The following is a 23,715-nucleotide window of genomic DNA, read 5'->3' as shown; positions in this document are numbered from 1 at the left end:
GAGCAGGGGAAGGGCAGGATCAAAGCGCTCAGAGGCCGGCCCGGAGCACCAAAGGGAGGCCACCGGCTTGCATCAGCACAGATTCCGTGATGCTCGGCAGACGTCTGGGGGCTGCTGGGCTTTACGGGAACCCACAAGAAAGGAAAGGGCCCGGGGTGCGGGGTGGGCGGGCCGGGGAGCGAGGGGGCGCTCGCCCGTAGGCGCGCTCCCGGCGGCGCCTGTCCGTAGTTGGGCGCGCCCGGGACGGCCAAGATCGCGGAGGAAGCCCCGGTCCCCCTTCCCCCTCCTTCTTTTCCTCCCAGGTTACTGGAAGGACGTGTGTGGGAGAGACCCAGAAGCACCCGGATTTTCGAGCTCATAATGGGGGAAGGGGGGGAGGAGGGATCGGATCGCCGCCGCTGATGCCCAGAGAAAAACCAAAAGTGCGTCTGCCCGCGCCGCTCCGGGGAGGCCCCGCGCTCCCGCCGCGGTGCTCCCCGCAGTCCCGGGACGTAGCCGGGGCGGCCGAGGGCCCGCGGAGCGCGCGCGGGGAGCGGGGGGGAGACCGAGAGGAGAGTGGGCAAATGTCACGATGGCTCCCGCGCCCTGCCCCCGTCCCCACCCCCGGTTTTCTGGGTTTTGCTGCCGTTCCTGGCGCTGGGGAAGGGCTGATCCGTTTTGCGTCAAAGGACTGCATTTACTCAGTCCTGCTGGGAGAGGCGCGTAAACACGCCGGCTGGAGAGAGAGCCCCACGGCTGGTGTGCGTGCACGCACGCCCCACACCCCGCGCCCGGGCCTCCGGAGCTCCGCGCGCAGCCGCGCCGGCCGCGGAGCAGGCACGTGAAGCCGGGCCTCGTCTCGCTGCGTGCGCACGTCCTTGGGGATGGCGCTCAGGACAGAATGTGTTTTATACTGTAAACAATGACCCCGAGTATTGTTCGGGATTACCGTATCTCGAGGCCCTTGGGGCGGCCAGATACCGCCAGCCGTCCCGGAAACGCCAGCGCTTTATATAGAGCCCCGGGAAAGCTTCGAGTTCCCGGCTCTATTTTTCTTTCCCCACGACGCCCCCACTTCACAGATAAGGAAACTGAGGACTGGAACTGGGGTGTGATAGGCCTCCCCGTCACGCAGCCCCAACAGCCTATCCAGGCGACGCGATTTAAAAGAGTTGGGCAGACCGAGGCTAAAGCAGACCCGAAACTGGGGCCTAAATTCCCGGTCTCCCGGTCCAAGCGCTTCTCCAGCCACATCATCGCTGCCAAAGGGTTGGGACTCCGGAGCAGCCCAGGGCCTTAGAAGGTCATCGTCCCCGGACACTGGACATGGGAGTCCGCTGACGCAGAGAACTCAGCTCGTAAAGCACACAGTTCGCACTCAGGCCGGTGGCTCTTCAGCCCGCGCGCCCCACCCAGCAAGGCGGGCGGACCCGGAGTCCGGCTCTGCACGCCCTGAACTTTGCTCCAAAACAGCTGAAGACAACTTGGGGCACACCCTCTCTGTGGCCGCCCCCCCCCCACACACACACCATGCCTGTTTTACTATTATTTTTACAATATATTCGGAGCAGTCTGGAGTGTGCTAGGCCTGATTAACTCCTGTGGCCTGCCTTCGTGGCCGGGCTGACAGGGAGGCCGGAATGTCTGTCTGGACGGGTTCATTTCGTCTTCCAGGCGGCTCCTACACCATTCAGTGTAGGACTGAAAACAAAACACAACCACGCACAGAAAGGGAAGCAGTGGGCAGCCCTCCTCGGAGGGGAGAATAAGCCGGCGAGCCTCGCCTGGCGGCGCCGCGCCGGCCGCACCCCGCCCCGCCAAGAGCCGGCCGCAGGGCGGCGCGGGTACCCAGCGCGCCCAGGGCGCCCGCTGCACCGGGCGGCGCCGCTCTGGGCGCGGGCGCCCGCGCACAGCCGCGCCCTCCCTGCGAGCCGCTCTGCGCGCCCGGCGCTCGGCCTCGCGGTGGCGCCGCGCCGCCCGACTCGTCTTCAGGACTGTGATTGTTTTCCAAAGCCGGGAGCCGAGGCCCGCGCGGCGGCTCCCGGCGGCTCTCGGGGCCCCGCCCCGCGCCCCTTCCTGGGGCGGGAGGGGGAGGCCGCGGCGCGCTGGGGAGCGGGCGAGGGATTCCCTCTCCCTCCACGTCACCAGAAAGCGAGGAAACCCGCACTCGCGTCCTCTAACGCAAATGACCATCTTTGGCAACGTGCGCCAATGGAACAGACCAAGGGCGCTGCGCCCGAGGGGTGCACGGGGGTGGAGAAGGGGCTCGGCGGCCTCGACCCCGCCGGAGCGCGCGGGCTGCCGAGCTCCCACCTTCACCACCGCCTCCCTTCCCCGCGCGGGGTGCGCGGCTGGCGTCAGCACGACCGCGAGCTGGGGCAGGGCGGGGAGCACGGCGCCCGCCTCCTCCCCTCCCGCGCCTCTCCCTCCTCTTCCTGGGCAGTCTTCCCCCCTCCTCCCTCCCCTCTCCTCTCCTCCCCCGCCTCCTCGCGCGCTCCTCCCTGCAAGGTGGAGTCTGGGGTTGACGTGAGTGGATCCACATGGTGCGGGGCTAGAGAATAAAGAGTGTGGAGTTGAAATCGTGCCATTGTAGTGACTCATCTCGGGCAGAGCGCAGGGGCTCCGAGCGAACCGGCGAGCGAGCGGCGCTCAGCAGGGACAGAGAGAACGAGAGAGCGAGCGGAGCGAGGGCGAGGCGCGGACGCGCGAGGCCGGCCCGTCCGGGAGCGGGCTCGGGCGAGGGGTGCTGGTCGCTGCGCCGGCGCGGGGGCCGTTTCAGCGCGGACTCCGCTGGGAGCCCGCGGGCACCGTGTCGCTCGCGCGATCGGAGCCACGGGACCGGCGCACGCTGCCGGCTAGTCAAGTGTCCGAGCCGCTCGGAAACTCGGGCGGCGAGGCGGCCACAGGAAGTTTATTCTCGGGCTCCTTTTCTAAGAGGAGGAAATAGAAGTTTCTCCAAGCCGGGCAGCCTGTCTTTTCACCTTTCTTTTCTTTCTTTCTTTTTTTTTTTTAAATTTTTCCTGCCCTGTCTGAGATCGTGGGTCGTCCGGGCTTGGCCAGCGAGACCCGCCGAGTTCCGATTCTTTTTCAATTCCCAGTTCTTCTCCGGGCAGCCGGTCGCCGCGGCGGCTCGGGGCGCGGGGGCGGAGGGCGCGCGCAGGGGAGGGATCGAGGGACGCGCCGGCCGACTTCTTTAGAAGGAAGGACCGGGTGGACGACCGGTCCCCGAGGCGCTCGCCGAGCAGGAAAACCGTGCCGGGCGACACTTTGCCGGGTGTCGCCGCTTCCCGGTCGGGCGCCCGCCGCTGCGGGGCCAAAGCCGGAGAGCCAAGACCCGAGCCCGCGGCGCGGCCGGCGGAGCAGCGAGCGCGCGGCCGTGTGCGCGCGGTCGCGGCGAGGGCGGGGGAAGAAGAGCACCCTGTTTCCTCTCTGGCCCCCACCGCGGATCATGTACCAGGATTATCCCGGGAACTTTGACACCTCGTCCCGGGGCAGCAGCGGCTCTCCTGCGCACGCCGAGTCCTACTCCAGCGGCGGCGGCGGCCAGCAGGTAAGTGCGGGCCCCGTGCACCTGGCGGCGCGGGCGGACTCCCCCCCCCCCCCCCCGTCCTCCTCTTAACCAACACTGCCTCACTCCCCCCCGCCCCGCTTTCCTTCCCTTTTCTTGCCTTACCCGGCCACTATCGCCTTGTGGATATCTATTTTTTTTTTCTGCTCCACCCATCCCCACCACTTTTTTTTTTTTTTTTTTAACTGGAGGGGGCAGTGGGCTTGGAGAGCCCGCACATTCGTTCCTTCACGCTGCCTCTTTTCCATGTAAGCTCCTGTAATGGACAGCAAGGCCCTCCCGGGAGCCTGTTGCTTCCATCCACACCCCCCCTTCCACTTTCTCCTTTTTTTCCCCTCCGTAGTGGGCAGGCGAGGAAATCTTCGCGCCCACGAACCCCCCCCCCCCCCTCCCGCCTGCAGCCAGGGTCCTTGCTCCTGCGGGGAAACCCTCTCCCTCGTTTCGCATCTTCTCCATCAGCCTTGGTTTATTGTTGAAAGTTAGGGACTCAGAACCCAGGTTGGGGCTCCTTCCCAGTAATCCGGAGGGAAGGGAAAGGGGGGGGGGGGGTGCCTCTGGGAATCAGGTGCGAAGGTCAGGAAGGAAGAAGCCAGAAGCCGGCCTTGATTGGCTCCTGGCACCTCCGTGAACGTCTCGGGCCAGTTTCCTGTAAGGGTCGGGGCGCGAGCCTACATTGTCCCCCTTGGAGGAGCGCCTCGAGGGACCGGGGGTATCTGGCAAGGAAACTGGCAGAGAGAAGTGGGAGAAAGAGACATCATCGGAGCTACTGGGTGGTTCTGGAAGCAGAAAAACAACTCTTTCTAAAGCAGCCCGACTGGTTTGCACTGGAGGGTTTGTGCCTGTGATCTGCCTGTCTATAAATACCAGGAAGGTGCCGGTGGGGTAGTGGTGCTTGTGGGGTGCCTGACCTCTGCAGCACCCCCTTTCCTCCCTTGGGAGGGAGCTGGCTGTCTGCAATCTGAAGCCCACCGTGGTCAGAGTCTGAGTCTCCAGCCAAGATGACCACAGCCTGAGTTGCTCCGTAAAGCAGTTGGTCTTGGCCTCCACACAGGCCAGACAGTGGGGGCTGGAGGGAGCTCTAGGGAGGGGTGGATGCAACTGGAGGTATAAGAGAAACAGGACTTTGTTTGGAATCAGAAGAGGGGAAACGTGACCCAAAGTAATGATCCATACCTGGTGAGTCCCCCAAATGTTTTTCTACCCACCTCTGGTCCCTCTCAGCATCTGCTTTTGGGAGCCTAATGTGTGCACTGAGGGTGCCTTGTCTGGGGACCCTTAATAATGAGCACCAAGGTGAGGAGTTGTTGATTATATGTGCTTTCCAGCCCCGGTGGTGGTTTGTGTTGAATCCAAACATCATTAAGCCCTGCGTTCGAATCCTCTGTGCCTCTTCCCTGACTTCCCAATTCAACAAACCCGCTCTCCTCTTTCCTGGATGCAGAAGGGATCTTTGGATTTCATTTGCTACCTTGTCTGAGGCTGTCTGTGGTCATTGATGATCTCCCTGCCTGGCTTCGCTCAGACCCTGGGGCCGGGAGGGGAAGTCAGACCGGACATCAGTGCCCCAGCTGAATAATCTGTGTCACTAGGGCTTTGAGCCCAGGATGTGAGCGAAGGCAATTCCCTGTTTTGGAAGCCAATCAGACAGGAAACCAGTGCTAGAATGAAGGAAGAGAACTGAGTCCAGCAGAGTGTAATGGTGCCTCATTACCGAAGCAAAAAGCAGCTGTTGGCTAATTCCTAGCATGCTGTAACACATGAGGATTTTGCAATTAGCAACAACCAGTGCACGGGTGCTCATGTCTGTCTACCCGTTTGGCCCAATAGCACGATGGAAGCGCCTTTCAAACGAGGATTGGCGAAGTAATGCTGTTTTAGCCAAGTTTCTCTGCCCACTCCTTAGTGAGGGTGGTTGGGGGGGAGGCGAGGATCAGCAGAGGAGAGGATTTTTCCATTATCGCCCCCATTCAGAACAAAACTGCCCTGTGGTCCCCAGGAGTTGACTTAGAAGCTTTTGTTACTTCTCGAGTCTGTGCCGCGACCCCACCCCATCCAGGCTCTAGATAACTTTATTACGCACTAGATAAAGACTATAATCACTTTATTTCTTTTCAGCTTCCTTAATTAGGAGTCTTTTCTGGCGGTTAGTGAATGGTCCTTCCTTCTTTTATGGCATTGCAAATGGACCAATCAGTGTAAGGTGTTCACTGGTTTTTCCCTTGGGCAATTGAATATTATATATATGTATATATGTTATATATATATATATGTATTTACCAAATTTGCAGGACAGAGCTTTTCTCTCCTTTCCATAAGTTCCCTTGGCTTTGGGGGGGGGGACAACTCTTTGTGAAAGCCTTGATTTTTATATATAGCAGGAACTTGAAACATGAAAAAATTTCCTGTTTGCAGTAACAATTTTAATCTCAAAAGTGGATCACTGATGATTTGGTTTTGGTTAGGAATACTTGTGTGCGCGTGTGCACACACGCACACACGCACACCTCCCCCTCCCGATTCTGCTTTTTGTTATGGTTGTTATTTTCTGTCTCCGAACTTTCTGGGACAACACCTCCAGATCTGTGCCCTTCCTGGCTGCTTGGCTGTTACGGTTTCAGGGCCTCGGCATTACGCAATACAGCCAGTTACACAAACATTGGTCATTTCATAACTTGTTTTCATCAGCCAGGCCCCCTTTAATCAAAAAAACAAAACAAAACAATAACAAGACACAGAACTTTTCCAAGGCTACTATCTGCCTGGTTCTCAGATAAGTTGTGAAAATAAATTAGAAAGGGCATTTCCTTTTTGGAATGAAGGAATATCAGACGTGCTGTTTTCTTCCTCAGCCATCCTTTCCTGAGACACTCACGCACAGCACACATACGCACAAAATTCCCCAGAGTGAACTTTTGCCAACTGTACCAGGCTGGGACATTCCTCACATCAAAGAACTTTTACCAGAAATGACTGCGATTCCCAAGTCAGTCTCAATCCTACCTCTCTAGTGCCGCCTAGAGGACATTTGAAGAAGAACTATCTTGGGAATGTATTTTTCCAACCCCAGAGTGTGTTAACTTGGTTTTCCAAATTCTTAGAATTTTTCCTCTCTCTCTCTCTCTCTCTTCTCTCTCTCTCTCTTTCTCTCTCTCTCTCCTTTCCACTTAAGGCAAACAAATACCATATATTTAACAATGGTTAACTATAAACTTCTTGACTTCAAAATGAATTTCTTTAAATTTTTTTTTGTTCTAAATAAAACCTGGTTGAAAAAGGAGTGCTTTTTCTTTCCTATTTTGTTTTCCTGCTTATTAGGGTGTCTGCATAATGTTTACAGATTACCACTTGTTTCCTTGGTGTGTTTGTTATGGGATGTGGCATCATTCAGAAGTGGTGGGAGATGCCTATTAAGGGCCTGTGCTTTTTAAAATTTGTTTTAATAATGTGTATGTATAAATGTAAATTGTGTGTGTGTGTGTGTGTGTGGTGTCTGCCTTGCTCTTCCAGATTTTGTAGATTAGGGCCAAACAAAATATTATCCCAGGAACTTGTCTGTTCCGTTGATTCTTGATGGTGGAAATCAGCTTTGGTTTTTCATCAAAGCAAGCGGGGTGAAGTTACAGTCATGTATTGTCTGACTGGCCGCTGAATTTTCCTTTCCAAAACCCTGAGTGCATTTCCATTACTGTATTTCTGCCTGTCTTATTATTCAAGGTGAATATACAATGAGGCAACTTGGGGGCTTTTTCTGTCTTAGAGATACAAACATACCAGAATTTACACATCCAAATCACTGTATCTTTTCCTCCTTGGACCTGAAAGGAACTATATTTGATTGTCGTGGCTCTTGGTAAGGTTTGGAAAGGTTTTGCAATGCCTCTCTTTTGCAGTTACTTTCACGCATGTTCTTTTGAAAAGTCTCTCTTCTAACAAATATTTCTTTGAGGGGTGAATTTGATATTTGGAAATTACCAGCAGATCTTTAGGACTAAGTCTGATGTAGGAGATTCGGATGACCAGGCTGGGTCCAGTGTAGAAGATAACCCTGAGCCCTGTGGGCCTTAGTCTTCGAAGTCTGCCTGGGAGAATGCTTTCCCTAAGAAAGCTACTGAAGTAGGTGCCATTGTTGCCCTGTCTCTCTAGTAAAAGCGAATAAAGACACTGTACTGGGGAATTAAGGAAACGAACTAATTTGGAAATGAAGGAAACTGGTTTGTATGTTGAAAGAAAATTTTAAAAAATAGCATCATTACATGGTGGGTATGTCTCATGCATGCTGTGTGTGGTAACGTTTGGATGCCACAACATTTGGAAATGATGACAGCTGCTCTGGCTGAGGTAAATGTATTGGTTCCAAAGCGCGTTTGGTACCTCTGCTCCTCATCTCCCAGGGCTGCCGGGGGGTGGGGGGTGGGGGGTGGAAGGTTTCAGCTCTGTCCCATGGCTGGTTGTGACCTGCTCACCCTCTTGTGGTTCTGAGAGAAGATGGCAAGTTCTTTCCATGGAGTGCAAAGCTCTGAGGATTGGTCCCCAGAGTAGAATTCACTCCACAAGTAAATTCTCCAGTGCTCTAGCTGAAGGGCCTGGGAGCCAAGGACTTGGGGAAGCAGGGTGGAGCCTTCGTTCTAACCATAGTCTGCTTTGCTTTGCTTTTTCTGTGGGATTTAATTTTTTTTTAACCTTGGTTCTAGTGGTTCCTTCCAGTGTAGCTAGGAGGAGAAGAAGGCTGGCGAGGAGTAGGTCACTTGAGATAGCATTTGTATACTGTAACGCTCCGGGAATCATGAGATAGCAGTGGCCATTTTCATTGCGACATGAGTGGCATTTCCTATTTCCTCAGAGAAGAAAGAAAGGTTAGAGGTCAAAGTGATGCCCAGTGTTGACTCCGAAGTCGGTGGATTTCCATACTGAAGGCTCCGGGGCCCATCTGGGTTCGGTAGAGACGCTGGGCACCTGAGCAGTGGTGGTACTGACCTGGTCAGGGCTGTCATGGGAAGCATGGGGGCAGCATTTGCCTTTGTTCTTTCTCTTCCCCTGAGACAATCTTCTGGGACCTTGGAATTTTCCTTTTCCCACCTTGGGATTTAGGAAAGAGGAAAGAGCTACTTGTTCTTTGACATTGCACCTGCCTTCCCCAGAGTTTCTATAGTGTATGTTTGGGAGCCCAAACAAGAATCAATCCAATGGAGAAGTCTGGCGGAGGGGATGGCACGGCCCAAGAATACCAACTTTGTCTTTTGCCTCGGGTATGGTGTTTACCCAGCACATCCCTGGCATAAACCCAATCTGGGCCTAAAGTAAATGGGGGCCCAAATCCTTGTTCTGATATCATTCACACACACACACACAAAAAAAACAAAAACAAAGGACTATAGTGTCACACATCCAAATCTAAATCCCTGCTGTGGTTCCCAAGTCAGCAACTGCTGTTTTTTGAGACTCCTGCCCTGCTGGCCTGGGGCCTGGATTTCCCAGCTGTGTCTTATCAACAGTGATATGGGCCCTGGTGTTCTCACCAAGCAGCCATAGTACCCAGGTACAGAGTTCTCTAGGGTACCACTGAGATTCCCATGCCCAAAGACCCCATAAAAAGCCTTGAAAGGATTTGAACTTCGCTCAGCGTCTGACACCCAAGCTTGTTGAACGAAACCCAATCCCTTGACTCATTGGGTTCCAAGAGGTAGCATGGTTCTGACTTTGCTTTCTTGTTTCCTCTTTATGCTGAGCCTAGGAGATGACACTGACCCTCTAGGACAAACTATTTTTGTACATGCCGTTTAGTGCAACCCAGACACACCTATTTGTTTACATGTCCGCGGTGGCTGCTTTCAGGCGGAGCTGAGTTGCAACACACACTGTATGGCTCAGGAAGCTTAATGCATTTACTACGTGGCCTCTTCCCGTGGAGTTTGAAGCGGGGGCTGCTTTGCCCTTTTATAGGCATTGACCCAGAAGTTGACAGGGAAACACAAAGCATTTGGAGGCTTTGCCTGGCTGGAATGCCACCCAGCCATCCCGGATCTTCAGTCCTGTCCTTAGAAGAAGAGCTTCCCAGGGGAGGGGGGTATAGAGCCCCAGGGGATCCAGACTGGGTACCCAGGCCCCTTCCCTCAATGTGTGCACACACCTGCCATCGTAGTGGCGAATGCTGCCCCGATACCTGCACCTGGGAAATTGTTGTGCTTTCTGTTGAATGTTAACTCATTCACGGAGAACCATGATTTATCCCTGACTAGACATTTGACTGATGCTTGTGTCTGCTGGCATCCAAGAATGCCTGGCTAACGTGTGGGACCACAGTCCCCTCTTCTACCTCAGTGTCCCTGGCTTCCGAATAACACCTTTGGAGCTGAGACAAGATCCATCTGTCAGGGCTAATTGAAACTTTTCTGTGTCTCTGGAGACAAAAGGTTTCTTTATGGAGCCTCAGTCCCCTCTGGGGATGGGACATTGTTTTCCTTACAGTTTGGAGCTCGTGTGCTATCCAGATGGCTGTACCTCTGTCTGAAACAAGGTGTACATGCCTCTCACAGGCAGTCATTACCTCCTGCCTTGTTTTTATTGCTGTCTTGTTTTGTCTAGACGAAGCCATTGCTGCAAGGAATCTGGCTAATGTCTACCACGAAGCACCTTCTGTGGACCTGGCATCCACCGAGCAGGTGGACGGGAGGCGCCCCTCATCCCAAAGAAAGCTTAGTCTCCCAGCTTGGCTTCAGGATTTTTAAAAAATTTGATTCTTCAGAGCTAACACACGGTTATTTCTTGGAATGTGTCCATTTTGTGGGTGCCCGCAGCCCCCGTGGAGCAGGTGGTCGTATTAGACCGCTTCATTGGATGTCCCAGGTCTACTTCCAGAACCTAACTTGGGGGAAAAAATGGAATACAAAAGTTGGGTGCTTCGCATAAGTGGGAAGCTGGTAATTCCTGGAGCCGCCCTGAGCAGAGCACAGACGAGATGATGACATGGTGACCATGGTGATGATGATAATGGTGGTGGTGATGGTGGTGATGATGGCGGTGTAGGGATGATGATGATGATGATATCACCTTCCATTTGTTTGTAGCTGTGTTTCTTAACCCTGGCCACGCATTAGAATCTTCTTGAGAGTTAAGACCAAATAAAGAAAAACCGGTCCCAGACCTCTACCCCCCAACCAATTCTATTAGAATGTAATGATGAGGCTCCCACGCCGGTGGTTTGTTGTTTTGTTTTGTTATACAAGCTTTTCAAAATTATTCTCAGCCAGGGTTGAGAGCCACTGGTATGTTTTTCAGCCTGTGATCACAAGTAGCTGCTTATTTAATCGTGGTGACAGAATAAGGAGTTCAGTATGTCTCCTTTCTGTTCTGGAATTGCAACTTCAGTGATTGGCTAAGGCCAGAGCACTTTGAGGCTGAGCCAAACCTCAAACCCAGGCCTCTTGACTCTAAGTGCAGGGCTGACTCCCTCCCCCTGACCTCGCAGCCTGAGAAAAAAGTCACTGTCTGGGATTTGGTCCTTCTGCATGTACTGAGGTATGCTCTTTTCCGGCCCAGCATTCTCCTTTGGTCTCTGCATTCTTCCTTCACACACAGAAGAGTATAGGCTCCTGGTTAATTTAAATATTCAAAGTTCAGGGTGTTTTTTTTTTTTTTTTTTTGCTCCCTTTTTTTTTGGCCAGTCCTGGGGCTTGGACTCAGGGCCTGAGCACTGTCCCTGGCTTCTTTTTGCTCAAAGCTATCACTCTACCACTTGAGCCACAGCGCCACTTCTGGCTTTTTCTGCTTATGTGGTGCTGAGGAATCGAACCCAGGGCTTCATGTATGCTAGGCAAGTACTCTACCACTAAACCATATTCTCAGGCTCCCCCCCCCCCCGCCTTTTTTTTAAACAAGCGTAACTCAGATTCAATCACTCAAGCCAGCTGTTCTCTAAAATCCCAGAAATCCTTGTATTGAATAACCTTCCTCATAGAATCCCAGAATGCATTGCATTGAGTAACTTTCCTTGTGGAATCCCAGAATGCACTGCACTGGGTGTAACCTTCCTCAAACAATCCCAGAATCCATTATACTGAGTAACCTTCCTTGTGGAATCCCAGAATGCATTGCACTGGGCAGCCTTCTGTGTGGAATCCTAGAGTCAATTGCTCTGGGCAGCTCTCTTAGTCCTGACTATTGTATTGGGCACTCTTATTATTAAATGGGCTTGGCATTAAATGCCCCGGGGCATTTAATGGGAGTCAGCCACATTCCATCCTCCAGCCTGGGTTCACAGCTCTGTCAGCTACTGCCCTGACATTAACCACAAGGGGAAAGACAAGAGAGGTAAAAGGTTCCCATGCCTGTTAGCCTGGTTGTTCTGATTGGACCAGAGCAAGGGGATATTATAGCATCTGTACTAATGGTAGCATGATTTCATTTCGGGGTCAAACAAGATGTGTGGTACCTCCTTGGTGCAAGGGAAGGTATGTAAATACCCTCAGCAAGGACGGCCTGTTGTAGGGGTGGATTCTAGTACATAGGGCTGGGTTTTGAGAGGAGAAAAACCCAGCAAGGATGGTATAGCCTTGTGTGGCTGAACTGGGTTTCAATCCTGACCCCAACACTTATTAGAAATGTGGCCTTGAGTAAGTTACTTAATCCCTGTCAGACTAAATTTCTGCCTCTAAAATGGAGATAATGACTGTACTTACCTCAGAGAGAGTTAATGAGATAATCTGTGTGAGACATTAGCACGCTGCTGCTGGTCATTTGGGTGTTAGCTAGTAGCACTGTCATCGTTTCACCCAGGAGTGGGGACCTTTTTATGAACACAAACATATCTGTGGGTGAGGATCCTTTGGGGATCCTTTCTCCTGAAATGCGGGGAGTGAGGGGGGCCCTTCCCTACCCCTCTTGTCTTACTCTCTCGTAGCTATCATGGATGACAATCAGCCTGACAGCTGAGGGGCAGGTTCTGTTTGCGTTTCTGTATTTTGTCTTCAGTCCTCTTCCTAGATCTTAAAAAGAATGCTTCCTCCAGGACAGTCTGGAGAGTTTTGCAATGTGACCTGGGCATCAATTAAGAGATGAGGAGAAAACTGAGCTGTGAGCACAGACACCTCTGTGGACCAGAGGTCGATGTATAGATAGCGAGGTGGAGATAGCACAGCACATCTGCCTCCAGAGACATGCTGGCCGAGGGAAGGAAGAGGGTCAGGCCGGCCACAGGAACTCTGGCTTTGTAGCCACGAGCTGCAGACTCATGTGTCAGAGAGCACTTTATCAGGGGCCTGTCCTTACCCGGATGGGATCACAGCCCCTTCCTGAACACTTCTTAGAAAGTGAAAAATGTAGCAGATAATGTGCTTCTTGGTGATCTTTCTTCACTCAGAGCTGCTTCTGGGGACATCTCTAGTCAAGGTGTCTTGAACCAGTCCCCTAGGGAAAAAATCGGCAGGTGACTCAGCGGTTCAGGAAGGCCAGGTGCTGCATCCTGCAGGCTTCACATGTGTCCTAGATGTCACTAGAGACAGGTGACACCTCACTGAGCCAACCCCAGGACCCCTGGCAGAGAAGGGATTCACCAGGAAGCCCCAGGAGCAGTTAAGGAAGCCTGCCTGGGGTCCAGCCACTGACCCCATTGCCTGAGGGTTTGGGCTTTAGCTCTGCTTGTTGGCTGCATGGTTTCTTGACTCAATCGTGACTTTCTCCTCATTTCAGAAGTTCCGGGTAGATATGCCTGGCTCGGGCAGTGCCTTCATCCCCACCATCAACGCCATCACCACCAGCCAGGACCTACAGTGGATGGTGCAGCCCACAGTGATCACCTCCATGTCCAACCCGTACCCCCGCTCGCATCCCTACAGCCCCCTTCCAGGCCTGGCCTCGGTCCCGGGGCACATGGCGCTCCCCAGACCTGGTGTGATCAAGACCATCGGTACCACCGTGGGCCGCCGGAGGAGAGACGAGCAGGTACAGCGGGAAGGAGCCATGTTGGTGGACTTGGGGACCTCATAAGCCCAGACTGGTGGGGAGCAGGGGAAGATGTTCTAGAAGCAGTGGGGGAAAGGAAGACAAAGCTGAGCCAGGAGGAGGAGCCTGTCTTTGTCATTGTTGAAGGCAGAGTTGGAGATCCCAGTTGGGCCTGGCTCAGAATCTCTGTGTCCCCATCTCCTCAGTGACGCAATGAGGGTCATGGTCCCTGCTGCTAGGACCCAGCGCGTGAGGGAAATCATGAGTGGAAAAATCACACCGTGGGTATCAAGTATCCGTGACTGGGAAGCAGTGGCATGTCCTGCCCGTAGCGGGGCAAGCACCATTGAGCCCCGCTACTGCTTGTGGATTCACCCCTAGCTGTCTCTCATTGTGGGGTGCAGCCCCACATGCTCCCCACATGGCTTTCCATTCCTCCTCGTGTCCCAGTCTTTGCCTGGAAGCAGTGCTAGGCGTGCGATCTTGGGAAGCCCTGACTCTGGGGCCCCGGGAATCTGCTTAGGTGCTTTAGCTGCTGGAGGAGGTGAGGGGGAGGGGGGGGCAAACACCAGCTGCTGCTGCTGCTGCTTCTTTTTTTTTTTTTAAACTCTGGGGCTCAGCTTTGAGAGGGAGTCAGATTGTCTTGGAGGGAAGTCAGAAGATGGTGGGGCCTCTGCATTTGAGGAAGCCTTTAGGCAGTCATCAAAAGGACCATCACCTACCTCAGCAGGGAGCTAGCCCTCCATCCAGAAAGAGGGGCGAGAAGCACACGCCACTCCCTAATGAAAGGACTGATGCCCGATTCCTTCAAAGACCCTGTCTTTGGCCCAGACTCACCTGCCTGGGTTCTCATGGCAAGTAAGCGGGCAAGTCGACACTGGACTCCCTGTGTAGTGCTCTTTCTGCAAGGCTGGGCCACTGGGAGCCCAGGGAAGGGAAAACACATTCCCTGCCTGTGGAAGTTTCCCCCCCACCCCCACCCCTCCGTGAAATGTGAACCTGGAGAAGTACTCATAGCACTAGAACCTTTGCCATCCTACCTCTGTCCCTTTCCACTCTGGATTCCTGGGCCCCATGCTGTACTCCGGGCTCCATCCTTGTACTCAAGGACTTTTAAGCATGGTTGCCAGTGGGTAACAGTGGGCCCAAGGCCAGTAGTGTTTAGCTTACTTAGAAGTACAGAGATCTGGATCCCAAGGAACTAGAAATCTCCTCGGAAGTCCTGTTCCTCTGAAGACAAGGCTAGGCCTCGCATCTAATGCACATTAATAGTGGGATGAGAACACGAGGCCCATAGGGACATGTGTGTAGGACGCCGTGGTAGATCGCACAGTGGCTCCATCAACACAGATGAACCGGATTCTCCCAGGATCTAAGTGATACCACATGTGAGGCGGGTTCACCGGGAGCCATTGTGTTCTAGTAGGACAGCCCAGCAGGATAAGCGGAGCACGCTTGGTTCTCTGCAGAGGCTGCCTCACACCTCGCTTAGTTTATAACTGGGAGGGGCTTTAGGGGCTATCTGTTCTCAGTTGTCCTCTGTACCCATCTCATAGATAAGCAAACTGAGGGCCAGAGTCACACAGTGAATTAGTAGCAGAGCCAGGACTGGAGTCCTCCTCTTGGACTTTGAGCTGTGTGTGTGTGTGTGTGTGTGTGTGCAGGAGCCTTCTATATCACATCCATCAGGGGGCAGCCTTGTGGAAACCCCTGCAGCAATATTTTTAAACCTTGGTTTGGGGGTTCTGAGCCCATGGTCTCTCTGTGGCTTACTCTTCTCCCCGCCTAGCCCCCCAACTCAAGAGGGCTCCTAGAGGGCTCCCTCTTGCCTGGGCTGGGGGCTGAGGAGGTGGGAGGAGAGGGTAGGGGTGGCCAGTGGGCAGCCCTCTGGTGATGTTGACACACTTAAGCCTCAGCCAGGTTGATCTCATCCTGACACTTCCTCGGGGCCACCGTGTCCCCAAGTTGCCCCACACCTGGGGGAGTGACTTGAGAGCCCCAAAGTCATAAAGTGGGGAGGAAAGCTCAGGGCTGTGTCTAGTCCTTTCTCCCTTCTGCCCCTCAGCATCGCGTTCTGGGGAAAGGGTGGGGGAAACTTTCTGGCCCTTCTGGGCCTTCTTGCATCATAGAGCCTTGAACCTAGGACCATAGCATGGCTTTGTGCTCTCTTGGTAACCTGTGGAGCTTGGATCGAGACATATCCAGCCATTGGTCAGGTGGCCTTGTGACCTTGGCCAGGCCCCGGGGTCACCTGTGTTTCAACAGGCACGGTACTGCCCTCTGTGGTGCCGTGCCCTGCTTTGCCTTCAGGACGTGGCAGCAACAGACTGTGACAGGGGCCCCTGTGGTTCTAGGACAGTGAAGGGACAAGGCCCCTTTTGGAGCAGTCAGCAGTCAAGGCAGAACTGCTTGCTGCTGCAGATTCTTGCTTCTCCTCCCCAGCCCCGTAGGTGTCTTTTGGGACAGGACTCGGGTTCTCTTCCTGCTGGGAGGTCTAAGCTCCCCGGACAGCACTGGGGATGTAATAGGTGTGTTTCTGCATTAGGTCACTGTACTGGAAGCTCTTTGCTTTGGCTCACGGCCATCTCCTTGAGTCACCTGTGCCTTAGAGGGGTTTTGGGGGGCCACAGCTGTGGAAGGGACTTATGTGAACCAGTCTCATCACCAAGAATAGGGTCCTGAGATATTTGGGGGGAGGGGCAAGGGGGGTCCTCCTTTGGTTCATAGACCCATCCTAGACCCCAGGAACCTTGTCTGGCACATGGAAGGTGCTTATTTGGCGAATGAATGGGACGGGTGGGCAGCAGGACTCAGTGTACCGGAGGGCTCTCCTTTGGCATCTCCTTCCCTGCCTGTCCCTGTGCCAGGCTCTCTCGGAAGTCCTGGGGGTGACCCGTGAGCTCGTGGCACTCCCTATGGCCCCTCCACTCACTGGCAGCAGAACATTTCCTCCTGCGTGGGTCTAGCCTGTGCCCAGCTGCTCTGGCCCAGCTACATAACCAAATGGGGACAATGAAGCTTACAAAGCAGGCGGAGTAATTAGCCAGAGTTTGGAGGACATTACAGTAGAGGGTGGGGCCCGGCTTGGCTGGCTGGAGGGGACTCCTGTCTGGCCTGAGTTTTGAATCCGATCCGACATGACCGCCGCTGCCCTATGCCGGGGTCAGGGAGCGTCCCTGACGCATTATTGCCCCGCGCTGCTTCCTTCGGCTCATCATCTCCTGGAGGGGTTTTAGCAACAAGTCCCCTCCAGGCATCCACACAGCGGCCAGCTGCATGTGCTGGGGACCTCTGAGCCCAGCCAACACTCCTCTGCCCTCCTGCCTCCCTTTCCCCAGTTCCAGAAGGTTCTGCTGGCCCGCCTGCCTTAAAATGGTTTCTAAGACCATCCACGGCCCTGTTAATCGTGATTCTTGACCTTGGCTTCTAGCTATCTCCCGAAGAGGAGGAGAAGCGTCGGATCCGGAGAGAGAGGAACAAGCTGGCGGCAGCCAAGTGCCGGAACCGTCGCCGGGAGCTGACCGAGAAGCTGCAGGCGGTGAGGAGCTGCGCAGGGTGGGAGCCATCGGGGTGGGCAGAGGGCCCCAGGCTCTCCCAGCCCTCTTCCCGCTCATAAGTGCCCTACGAGGAGCCAGTGGCCATAGAACATCCCTTCCTTTGAGCTCACGGGTCAGCACTGTGCTGAATGACAGAGGGAAAGAGAATCCAGTGGCTTTTGCCACCAGCCTGGGCCTCCAGAGAACTGGACAGCCCTCCTGGGTCAGTGTCTTTTGCTCACCCGGTGCCTGAGTGTGGTCTGTTCTCTGCCAGGGCTTCTGGGTGAGGGATGGCAGAGGGTGTGGGTATTGTCTGGTCCTAGGAACCAGGGCAGATCCAGACCTGCCCCTCCAGGGCTGCTTCCAAAGCCCCAGCGGCTCCCAGAGTGGAGCAGCCGGCTGCCAGCAGGGACGGCCCAGAGCTGGCCTTAAACACTCTGGTTTGCGGAGGGTGGGGGATGGGTAGAGAGGCTGGATGAAGATGGGCCACATGTCAGCTGTATTGTACTTCCTTGGGGTTTTTTTTTCATATTCTTTATGGGCAGGAGCGTTCCCCATCTCTGTGATGAGCCTCGGTACCTCATTCTGTCACTTTCTCATGCTCCCTCCCCTCTAATTGCTCAGACATAGGGATCCATGGCTCCACCCTTCTCCCCAAGCTTGACCTGACCACGTCACATCACACATCACTCCAGAATCTGGCCCTAAAGCACAGGCTACGTACCATGTGTGGGAAGCCTGAAGTCAAGGCTGACTCCTTGTAGAATGTGCTGGGCAGAATATTTTCAAAGTGGAGGGGGGGGCGGGAAGCGGGAGGGAGAGGAAGAGAGAGAGGGAGGGAGAAGAAGAGAGAGAGAAAGGGAGGGAGGGAGAGAGAGAGAGAGAGAGAGAGAGAGAGAGAGAGAGAGAGAGAGAGAGAGAGAGAGAGAGAGAGGGAACACACTCCCTTAAGGAAGGAGCCTGGTGTTCAGCCTTCCATCTTGGACTTTGTAAATTCCATGATGCCTGTAGTAATGTCTCCAGAAGGTTTCAGAGATACTGTTAGGGAGGGGAGAGGTGAGACTGTTTCCTCCTCAGAGTAATCAACAGCACCACTGAGAGTCCCTCCCAGGGCCCTCTCCTCAACAGCACCCTCCCCACTGCTAGCCCTTCTCGAGCCTGGCACTTGTAGCAGCCTTGCCTGAAGCGTCTACCCAAGGCGTTCCTTGCCATTCGCCCAGGATAGCCCATCCGCCACTGCCCCAAGGCACTTCTGCCTTCCTCTCCTCTGCTCCGAAGCTTCTGGCCCGCCTCCCCCGCCTCCCCCGCCCCTGACCCTGCCACCCAGGTCCCTGAGCCACATCCTCCACAGGAAGCCTCTCGTAAGCTCATGACGTTCATCAGACCCTTGAGACAGATGGAAACTTTTTTTTTTTCACTCTAGAATATACGACACTCTGTTTAATGAAGCTCTTGCTCGTATCTCCTCATTCACGAACAGGAATCTGTGTCAGGGAAAAAGTAGGGAGGAGGTTGGTGGTGTAACCCCCCCCCCCATGTACATATATTGTCACCTCTACAAGCATTGCTCCTCTCTCTGGCTCTGTGTGAAGTAAGAGGATTGAAGTCATTGCAGGGTGACCGTCTCAAAGGCTCCCGGAGCCTCCTCTGGCAGGCATGTGGCCGGACTGTTATCTGAGGTTCTGTGAGGCCTGGCACACAGATTTCAGAAATTAGAACAAAAAGGGGAGGAGCTGAAAGGGATTTGCTGAGCATTTACACGAGCCAGGTGTTGTCCTCATGCTGAGGATAAAGGACTGCGCACCCCTGCCTTTCCTGTAGTATGGGCTATGTCTACATCCACAGGTAGACTGGCATGGGTCCTAGGAGTAGAGGAGAAAGAGAGCGAGCGAGCACTGTATCCAGGGCTCCCTTCTCCACGCATCTCTCTGTTACTCTGGGGGTAGAGGGGCCAAGTACAGAACCTCAGAGTCAGGTACCTTGGGATTCAAGCCCCGGCTTCTTAGCTGTGTGACTTCAGGCAAAAATTATTAAATCTTTCTGAACTTTGGTTTCCTCATCTGCCACGTGGGTTGATGATAACATCCGCTTTCAGAAACTCCTGGGAGACATGCTACACTCACTACGGTGCCTATACAAAAGGAGCTCTCGGTTATGGCCACAGTTGATTGTTTATAACCAGTCCTCCAAGCCACCGCTCTCCTCCTTTGGAAATAAAAGGGGTTATGAGGGACCCTGTGGCTCGCTCCTGGTCTGGGTGGGAGCTGCTGCTCTTAGTAGGTCCTCTGAGGACATGACTGGCTTTCTTTTTCTCTCCTGGACTGGACTGACCTTCACATCCTTCTTCTGCTCCCCACCCCCACCCCCCACCCCACAGGAGACGGAGGAGCTGGAGGAAGAGAAGTCAGGCCTGCAGAAGGAGATCGCAGAGCTCCAAAAGGAGAAGGAGAAGCTGGAGTTCATGTTGGTGGCCCACGGCCCTGTGTGCAAGATCAGCCCCGAGGAACGCCGGTCACCCCCGGCCTCGGGGCTACAGCCTATGCGTGGTGGGGGCAGCGCCATGGGTGCTGTGGTGGTGAAACAGGAGCCCCTGGAAGAGGACAGCCCCTCCTCCTCGGGGGCAGGGCTGGACAAGGCCCAGCGCTCAGTCATCAAGCCCATCAGCATTGCTGGGGGCTTCTATGGGGAGGAGCCCCTGCACACCCCCATCGTGGTAACCTCCACGCCTGCCATCACCCCAGGTACCTCGAACCTCGTCTTCACCTACCCCAGCGTTCTGGAGCAGGAGTCGCCCGCGTCGCCCTCCGAGTCCTGCTCCAAGGCCCACCGCAGAAGCAGTAGCAGCGGAGATCAGTCATCGGACTCCTTGAACTCCCCCACGCTGCTAGCCCTGTAACCCCGCGCTCTCCTCCCCAGCTCCGGAGGCGTCCTCATCACTGCCTCCTTCCCAGGGACCAGCGTTTTCAAGAGCAAGAAGGGGGGGGTCCCCTGCCAGGGAGCGTCCTGGCCCTGGGGGAGATCCGCGTGGGGCCTGGCAGTGAGGCGCTGGAGGACTGGGGCTGATCCCTGGAAGCCATGAACCTTCTTCCTCATTCATCGTGTGAGCAAATCCTGATTTCCCTTTTTCTTTCTTGAAAGCCATGGAGGACTTGGTTCAGCGGACTTAAGACGTCACTGGCTGCTGAGAAGAGCCTGGAGCTGGCCCAGATGGCTCCTGCCCCTCTGATAGGCTGTTGTCTGGAGTGATGCTGTCCTTCCCCGTACCCCATCGAGCATGCTCCGTGCCTTCTGGGTTCACCTTCCTTTGACTTGTCCCTTCCCTCCCCCGGTGTGAGTTTCGGTCCCTCTTGGTTTGGATCAAATTTGCCATGACATTTCACCTGGGTGGTCTGGATACTTAACGCTCTTCGTTTCTGGAGATGAGGCAGCAAAGGACACTTCTGCCGAGGCCGCCTTGTCCAGGAGGGGCAGGCAAAGTGCAATACGGAACCTTCCCTCCCCAACACTCCCCACGGTGCCAACGCCATCTCCAGACCGCCAGCGGGGCTCCCTGAGCTCTCCAGGGGACACCACCATTGCCTGGCAAGCACCAGGGACACTCCCTTCCTGCTTTGGAGATGCAGGTTCTTGAAGGATCATCTGGGGCAGAAGATGAGGTGTGAGTGCCACTGCCGGTGCACAGGTTGGGTTTGCCAAATGCCTAATTACCAGGCCAGGAATAGTGCCAACAAATCTACACAAGTGTCCTAGCCAGCTTCCCTCCACCTGGTGTCTTGAGCAGGGCGTCTCCTGTAATTACTGCCTCACCATGCTGCCCCTGGACCCCTCTCTCCAGAGCAACCACACCTCACTCCAGGGCCCTGCGCCGGGCCTCACCCTTCCCTAGTTGTCACGGTGACACTCCCCATGGATTTCATGAGCCGAGCCTGGGCCTGGACCCTCCCCGGATTCTGACCAAGTGACTCCTCCACAAATGTCAAAGGATAGAAGGGCTGGGGCCGAGGGAAGGTAGAAGTAGAGGTTGTGTCATGGCGGCCTCTCTGGCACCTCAATAAAGTGCAGGTCCCCTTCTGCTCTGTGGTCTCCACCACTCCACTGACCCAGTGCTTTTCCATGTGCTCCCCACCCCACCCCAGGGTGCTCTTTTGGTCCAGTTGGCTAGCAGTGAGTAGCTGGCCCCAGCGAGGTCTTGTGGGCTCGGGATTTCTGCACCATTCTGCTGAGATTGGAGTCAGGGTACACTGCTTCCCGCCGTGGAAGAGCTGCCCTTCCCATGGGCGGCCTGGCCTCCAGCAGAGGCAGAGCTCAGCAGAGCCCTTTCTCCCCAGAGCGTGTTAATGCCTGTCCTGGAAGCGCTTCTGGTCAGAACTGGCCTCTGAGGGAGATTCACTGTGGCAGTTCAGTTCTAGAGACCATTGTCCACCATGTAAAATGATTTTTAACATAAATAACTTAAATCAAGTTTCTAAGTCTAGACTGTGGAGAGAGACTCATACCCTTTACATGTGCTCGTCATTATTTATTTCGTACACACTAGACATGCAGAATGGAAGGTCTTAACACACACAGCCCAGCTAGGACCAGAAGTGACATTGCAGGGACTGGCTTGGTAGAGAGAGGGGACTGAAAAGCAAGAAGACTTTGCTCTGAGTACTTTACACATGAGCTTTCCCATCCTCCTCGCTATGACGTTCCATCCAGGTTTCCCGGGGCCTCTGTTTAGGGTGTTCCTGAGAATACTGGGCCATTGGATTTCTGGCCTCTCCAAGGAATTAAGGAAGCAGAAGGGAGCCAGGTAGAGGAGGAAGGCAAAGGAACCCGGGGTGCTCTCAGTGTAGAACAACTTAATCATCTCAAGCGGTATTTGTAGCCAAGCAGAAGCCATTTGCTTCTTTGTGCATGTGGCTTTTTCGTTCCATGGAGCTACTCTGCTGTTTCTTTCTCAGAGCCCCTTGTCCCTGCCCTCTGTGTAGCCCCAATCCAATGCAGGTCCTGGTCTGTGATTTGGGGCCCAGCTGGACATTCCTGAGCTAAGTTTGGCTTCCTTTCAGATTCCAATGCCAATGTGTTGGCATGGGCACCAGCAGAAGGCACAGCCGGCCAACCCCCCAGGGCCTCAGAGGCTTCTGAGGTGCTTTTCCATCCTGACGCTTTGGCTTTGTTCTAGGCGGTCACTCGGCTTCCCCAAAGCCAGAGGTTATTTGAGGAAGGCTGACTATTTGCAACCTAGTTGTGAGCATATCCTTAGTTCTCTTCCTTCTGGCTTGCTCTCCAAATTTACGTACTAGACACACACACACACACACACACACACACACACACACACACACACCCCTCAACCTCCATCCAGACTCCCCACCACTCAGCCTTCTGATTCTTCCAAGCTAAGGCTGTAGTGGGATAGCCTTCATGCTCCCTCTCCCTGTGCTCCTAGCCCCAAGGCAGCTGGTATGGGCTCAGGTTGGGCTGCAGGCAGCCCCGGGTTGGCATGGGGCAGGCACTCCTTGATCAATGAAACACAGGCCTTGTGGCCACCTGGCTGGCCTCTCTGGGAACAGCCCTCCCCCCAGCTGGGTAGATGGAGACTGTTGTTGACACAGGAAAGAAAGCAGATCCCCGGTAAAGCTTAGGAAACTGCCAGAGCCAACTCTTAAGTACAGATTTGTCCCGGGAGGTGTTCAGAAAGAGTTGTGTGTCATTCTGCTTGTGGGGAGAGGCCAGGCATGCCCGCAGGGGCATCTCAAAGTCAAGAGCTGTCAGGGTCTCCTGCTGCTTTTCAGGCTTTGAGGAAAGGGGCCTCCCCCTTCTACTTGGCTCCAAGTATAAGGGGACCTGCGGGCATTGGGGCTTGTTTCTCCCCTTTCCTCAACGGACCAACAGTGCTCCTTGCAATCTCGCCATTTAACTTTCAAGTTGATTTTTTTTTTCTCCCTGAATCAGACATCCACATGGCCCCTTTGGGGATGAAAGAATAAGCACCTCAACGGGCCAGGCACTGTAAGGCACTTTTATATTTATCATCTTTAAGATGAGACTGAGGGATGAGGGCATCCCCGTATTAAAGGCCCCCAAGTAATGCCTAAACACACACTTAGAAGTGGGAAGTCTTTCTTCAAATCCTGGTAGGATGGCCTACAGTTTAAGGTTTGTTCTCAGAGACCCATACCTTGTAATATCCACCCCACTCCTGGATTACTCCTACTTTCTTTTTTTTCTGTCCTCCTCAAATGGCTGGAGGGGCAACCCAAGTCCTTACAGAATTTGTGGACCAATAGGAAAAGTGGTGTGTATAATTTCCTTTGTAAAACTTTCAGTAAAGGGGTCTTGCTGCATTCTGCTTGTTGAGTCTTTTCGACATCCCTGTTAAAAGCCAGCATCTCACTATTTATTGACAGGTTGGAGTGTGTGTGTGTGTGTGTGTTTGTGTGTGTGTTTGCACGCTCATGTGCATTTCCAGGTGTATCCTCCTACAGTTCTTTATAAGGAAATTCAGTCATCCCACTACTAATTGGGCAATCTTCTTGTGCTTCTAGTGTTTTGATCATGCATCAACAAAGGGTTTTAATTTTCCAGTGCGGACAACATGTTCAAGAGGGATTGGGGTCAAATTTTGATTGAGGGGAGGGGTACATAATGGGAAAGGGAAGGGGAGAAGAAATTGACATTTATTTTATTATTTATTTTAAATGTTTACAT

The 23,715-nt window shown here is 54.1% G+C and overlaps 1 protein-coding gene across 3 annotated transcripts; it reads left to right on the top strand.

Annotated features, from left to right (window-relative positions):
• The first annotated feature begins 2,537 nt into the window (after positions 1-2,537).
• On the top strand, positions 2,538-22,305 carry Fosl2 (FOS like 2, AP-1 transcription factor subunit). 3 transcript variants are annotated; one of them, XR_007211937.1, is made up of 5 exons: positions 2,538-3,529; positions 13,232-13,483; positions 16,914-17,021; positions 19,397-22,179; positions 22,216-22,303. XR_007211937.1 is itself a non-coding variant. In XM_048353207.1 (4 exons), the coding sequence occupies exons 1-4, from the start codon at positions 3,428-3,430 to the stop codon at positions 19,913-19,915; spliced, it is 981 nt and encodes a 326-aa protein (XP_048209164.1). In that variant the 5' UTR covers positions 2,538-3,427; the 3' UTR covers positions 19,916-22,305. The 3 variants fall into 3 exon arrangements, 2 of the variants coding, with proteins under 2 accessions (XP_048209164.1, XP_048209165.1); XM_048353207.1 differs by having other exon boundaries at positions 19,397-22,305; XM_048353208.1 differs by lacking the exon at positions 2,538-3,529 and adding an exon at positions 3,704-4,723 and having other exon boundaries at positions 19,397-22,303.
• The last annotated feature ends 1,410 nt before the right edge of the window (positions 22,306-23,715 follow it).

Source organism: Perognathus longimembris, chromosome 8 (assembly GCF_023159225.1).
Source record: "Perognathus longimembris pacificus isolate PPM17 chromosome 8, ASM2315922v1, whole genome shotgun sequence".
Lineage (NCBI taxonomy): Eukaryota > Metazoa > Chordata > Mammalia > Rodentia > Heteromyidae > Perognathus > Perognathus longimembris.
The sequence above is the reverse complement of the archived record's forward strand: the minus strand, read 5'-3'. Positions and strand labels throughout refer to the sequence as shown.

What these genes read in the sequence shown, in the direction of transcription:
- Fosl2 (XM_048353207.1), top strand. Translation starts at nt 3,428, where the DNA reads ATGTACCAGGATTATCCCGGGAACTTTGACACCTCGTCCCGGGGCAGC. An exon ending in GCGGCGGCGGCGGCCAGCAG is followed by an intron (nt 3,530 to 13,231) that starts GTAAGTGCGGGC and finishes TCCTCATTTCAG; the next exon opens with AAGTTCCGGGTAGATATGCC. An exon ending in TGACCGAGAAGCTGCAGGCG is followed by an intron (nt 17,022 to 19,396) that starts GTGAGGAGCTGC and finishes CCCACCCCACAG; the next exon opens with GAGACGGAGGAGCTGGAGGA.